At 34.1% G+C, this 5,000-nt stretch overlaps 1 protein-coding gene across 10 annotated transcripts in view; it reads left to right on the top strand.

The window, feature by feature from the left end:
• The window catches only part of foxp2 (forkhead box P2), a 187,099-nt gene that overhangs the window by 98,432 nt on the left and 83,667 nt on the right, over positions 1-5,000 (top strand). For 8 of the 10 annotated variants that reach the window (XM_015352618.2, XM_015352619.2, XM_015352625.2 and 5 more), the window contains one exon: positions 3,575-3,752. The exons of the other annotated variants lie outside the window; for them this stretch is intronic. In XM_015352618.2, coding sequence (XP_015208104.1) covers positions 3,585-3,752 — 168 coding nt within the window. In that variant the 5' untranslated portion in view covers positions 3,575-3,584. The remainder of the gene's footprint in view (positions 1-3,574; positions 3,753-5,000) is intronic. 10 annotated transcript variants of the gene reach the window in all.

Genomic DNA, 5,000 nt, shown 5'->3' on the forward strand with positions numbered 1-5,000 from the left:
GGAAAGTGTGTATATAATGCTAACAGAATGTAGAAGTTTTAAAAGATTTGCAAATATTTTGTGATTTTTCACAAACAGATTCTAAAGGTAGTTGCCTGAGAGGCGCAATAATTCATTCTTTCCAACTTTAAAGATTAAGTATAAGGAAAGGATTACAGATGATACTACAGCTCCTTCTCCTTATATAATGAAATAGTCTTGAAATATGAAATATTTGATAATCCAAGAATGTTGCACTGTAGTATTACACATCTACAGTTTTGAATAAACCCGTGGAATAAATACAAAAGTACTATTGTGACTTTAACAAGGAGTCATGTACTAATTTATGTAATAAGTGGTTGGGCACGCGTTGTTCAAGATTATGGCTGCAAGAAATGGCATGAATTGCTGGGTGTGTTTAATACTGGATTATAGCAATTTGAAACATGTCAAACACATGGCTAACGCCTCATGTTTCACTCAATCTTGCGTAAACCTGAATAGCCACCATCCATTATACCCTTGGTAACAACACAATTCTGCAAGTAAATATTGTTACACTAAGTAACCTTTCAATCCAGATTGTTTAAGAAGAGAAACTACTATCCTGTGCAGTCAGCTACAGTGCTAGTATGGTGCTTCAAAAGAAACCTGAAGAAGGCTTCCAAAGGACATGCACTTACTATAACAAATGTTCTGGATTTTCTTTGTCTCTATACATATTCTTTATTGGTTTCTTTCTACAGTTCTATATAGGTATTTTTCTGCAGAACAGAGAGTTATCTTAGAACCACTTTAATAAAATGCCATTTCTGTGTTTGGATTCGTTTCCAACAATTAGCTTGATACACATGCATTTTGTAAGACAGTAGGGGTCTTTTATAATTGATTTATACATTGGCAGATCCAAATGTTGCCTGTGGATAATTATAATACTTTCTTTGTGTTAAAAGATAAAAATAATCTAATCATATATTAGACATTTCTTGCCATTCTTATTAGTATTAAAAAAAATAATATGGATTTTGTATATATTTTCATATGGGTCCTTGTTAAAAAAACAATAGTGCTGCTTTTTGTGTACTTTTTTATATAGTTCATTGCTTTCTTTTTGCTGGAACAAATCTTGCTATTTTATAGTTCTTGAAGTACAAAATGTATTATAAAAGGGATTTCCCTTTGTCAGGTGCAGCTTCTGGAAATGTACTACTGTATAAAAGAATAAAACACTGCAAGTAATGTTTTCTTCATTATAACCACATATTGTATGTTTTCGTTCTCAATCTTCAGCCGTTTTTTTATTAAATATCAAATTCTAGTCCTGGTTGTGGTTGAAAAGTACAATCTCTTTCCACTCCTCCTCTGACCATAACTCTTTAGGTTTAGGTTAGTTCAGGTGTAAGGAATAGATTAACAGCCAAATAAGTTCAATTTTTATAGATGTTATTTTTCATTTTTGTGAGAGTAATAAAGCTAAATTGCCTCAAGTTGTAATTTGCAATTTTAAGTAGGTTTAAAAAATAGATTAAATTGTATTCACCTGTTAATAAAAGCCTTTCTTTTCTTCTTTTTTAAATATATCTTTTGAGTTTTCAGTGCACTCACTGTCGTTAAAAGACTGCATTAGAATTTTCATATAACTAGTAAAGGCAATCAGACCCTCTTTCTCTGAATATTTTAAACATTGTGCATGTAAAATTTATGCCTAATTTGAATACTTATTAGCTGCCTGATCCCAGCAAAGAGTACTAGCTTTGTTTTCTTCCTGTGAAATTCATCACTGGGTGTCACATTTTCCGTTTGTATTCTCTTTCTTAGCAAATGTTCAATAAAATGTTTAACAGGGAGTGTTTGTTCATAAACACATCTGGTACAGCAGTTGTTTACTGTAGCTTTAGCAGCTGTCACCCTTTATGTAACTTTGCTCTTGTTTGTTTTACTTAGATCCTGTTTATTCTTGCTCTGAACATCCTCACATTAGCAATCAGAAGTTTCTGCATGTCCCTAGAAAGCTTTAACTATTTTTTTTAAACGTGTTTTAGGATTAGCAAATAATTTATGTTTTGCACTTACCTCGGATAAATACTTTTAAAAAATGGAATGGTCCGTGTCTGATCTGGATTAGATCATTTGATTATGTTCTAAGGTTATTTCCAAGAGGCCGCAGTCATGGTGTGCTTTAATTCAGGACTTGAAATAAATCACCGGGGCAAAGTAAGGGCCAAATGTATTTGTCCAGGCTAAGAAGAACAGTGTCTTTCATGGTACACATAATTGATAATGTTTAGTATGGTGTCAAGATAACCTACCTGGAATACAATGAAAAATATCAATCTTGGATGATGAAGGTATTTTGTTCTCCTAATGTCTGGACAAGATGTAACAAAATAAAGTTTGTTGAATTCATTTTTAATAGATCTGTCAACAATATGCAGACATGAATGAAAAACAAGCACAATACTTGAGGTTACAATATACGTATTTTACCCTGTGAGGGTATATGTGGTGTTGAGTTGAGCCAGGAGAAGAGCCCTTTTTACATTGTGGGTGCAGAATATACTGTACCTTGAAATAGTGGTTTGTTAGGTCAGAATGGTTCTTTATTTATTGCGAGGATTTCCACTGATCTTGGCAGGACATCTCATTGCTATCCTGAAAGTACAGTGCATTTATGCAGTGAAAATGATAAAACATTTATTACAGTAGAGAAGGTAATATGCATAATTTATGCTGTTTTTAGCACAATCATTAGTGATATTCTTGATAGATTTTTATTTCCAGCTTTCATATCTAATACATGCCAGGAAAATTAATTTTATATCTTTCATTTATTTGCCTATGTTAAAATTGAGGTTTAAGTCATCTTCATCTGAACAGTTTGATTGCTGCTCATGCATGAGCTTAATTACTTCCCAGGAAGGACAGTATTAAATGTTTTAAATGTCACAAAAATAAATGAATATCAGTGGTTTGATTAAAAAACTAGCCAATATGTGACATTGGAGCTTTTTCTTAAAAAGCCTCCAAGGCAAATTTTATTTAGTCACAAAAAAGGGAGAAGCCCATTATATCATTTATCACTAGGTGATACCATATGATTTGTAACTCCCTTACAAAATTTTAATTTTGCATGATTAGCTGTGCATCATTAAACAACTCCTTTTGCATAAGACATGCTGTAAAATTCTGACAGAATCAAGATAGTGAATATTTTAAGTAAGGCTGTATACCTAGCTATGGTTGTCAAAACCAGATAACATATGAGGAAATAGATGTGTACGTGCACAACCATGCCTTTCCCTTAAATTGCTTTACAGATAGCCAAACCTTAAAACACATAAACCCCTGTCCATAAAAGCCGTTTGCTTAAAGCCTAATGCATGACTTATTTTGGTTGTTAAATTCTGACCACATTTAGAGATTGCTCACAAAACACATTTGTTTTTATAGCTTCATTTATTCAAAGAGTGAAAAATGCTTTTTGCATCAACTCTTCCCCGCCATGCTTTAATTTGCAGAAAGGGACCACCTTATTATTGAAAGTGTAAAGGTATAACAAGAGCATTAATTGATGCCTCTTAATCACTTTTAGGTATTAAGTCATGATGCAGGAATCCGCGACAGAGACAATAAGCAACAGTTCAATGAATCAAAATGGAATGAGCACTCTAAGCAGCCAATTAGATGCTGGCAGTAGAGATGGAAGATCAAGTGGTGACACAAGCAGTGAAGTAAGCACAGTTGAACTGCTGCATCTGCAACAACAGCAGGTAAGTTGTGTTTTCCTTAGAATAAGTATGTGATTTCAAGTACACAATAACAAAACAGTATTGATGAAAATATTCTGTGTATTGTGTAGCATAAAATCTGAGTGTGACAATGTCAGCATGCAACCTATTAATATGTTGATTATTGTGAGGGGGTAGATAATGTTTGCTTTGTTTGTCTTGCTGGCAGTATAGGGGCCTGCAGCTGTTTGAAGGTGCTGCTTTCATTTTCAGAAGGCAATTCTTGCTTTTTATTGTTTGTGTGTTTTCTGTTCAGCCAGATGTATTTCAGGCTGTGAGACCTGTACTGGAAACTGAGTTTGTTTGTGACTTGAGCTGTGATACCTGAGTATCCACCAGAGGGCCATGTAACGTGATCTTAACCTTGTTACCAAAAACTGTAGAGCACCTTTGACCAGAAAATACACGAGAAGCAAATAACTGATGATGGGGAATGGGCGTAAATATGTCTAAACATTAAACTTAAGATAATGTGTGTATTTGTACATGTACACATATATACAGTGGTACAATAAAAAAAACAGTAGTTATCAGTTTGATCTGCTTTGTGTTTTTAATCTGTGGAACAACTTCTTGCATTTTTTTTGTTTGCATTTTTAGTTTTTTAAGAAAATGTAAAAATAAACAAAAAATAAAGTACAAACATTCCCTTTCTCAGTAGCCTTTTGTAAGTAGATGGTCAGGGCTGCACAAAATATAGAGAACCATAAATTATGTACATATTCTGGGGGTGATACCAAAAAGCAGTAAAGAGCAATAAGTATAAATGCTGCACAGAGTGCAATGCTTATAAATAAACAGTAGTAATTGTAGGTTTTGCTTTGCTGGAAGCTGATTTAGAGCAGTAATCCTTGTGAAGGGTGACATCCACTGCTTGCGAGAGGCAGCCGTATCCCTGCAGGAAGTGAGACAAGAGGGCCAGAATGGAGATGGCCCTTCAGGCTGTGTTCTTTCCAGTGACTCTTCTCAGCACTGCAGGGCTTCGGCTGGTGAATGGGCTGTGGCTTCTTACGCCCGACATGATAATTACAAGACAATCACATGGTTGGCGGTGCTTAACCTCTAAATTAATCATTATAGATGTGCCTTCTACCACTTCTAGAATTTTACAGTTTTATTAATCTGCTGTATTTTTTGCAGGTATATGAAATGGTACAATTTAGGCCTTTATGCTCATATTGTTGGACACATTAGATTTTCATTCTATCATTTGATAATTAACCTTCACAG

The sequence above is a fragment of the Lepisosteus oculatus genome, chromosome 7, assembly GCF_040954835.1.
Source record: "Lepisosteus oculatus isolate fLepOcu1 chromosome 7, fLepOcu1.hap2, whole genome shotgun sequence".
NCBI lineage: Eukaryota > Metazoa > Chordata > Actinopteri > Semionotiformes > Lepisosteidae > Lepisosteus > Lepisosteus oculatus.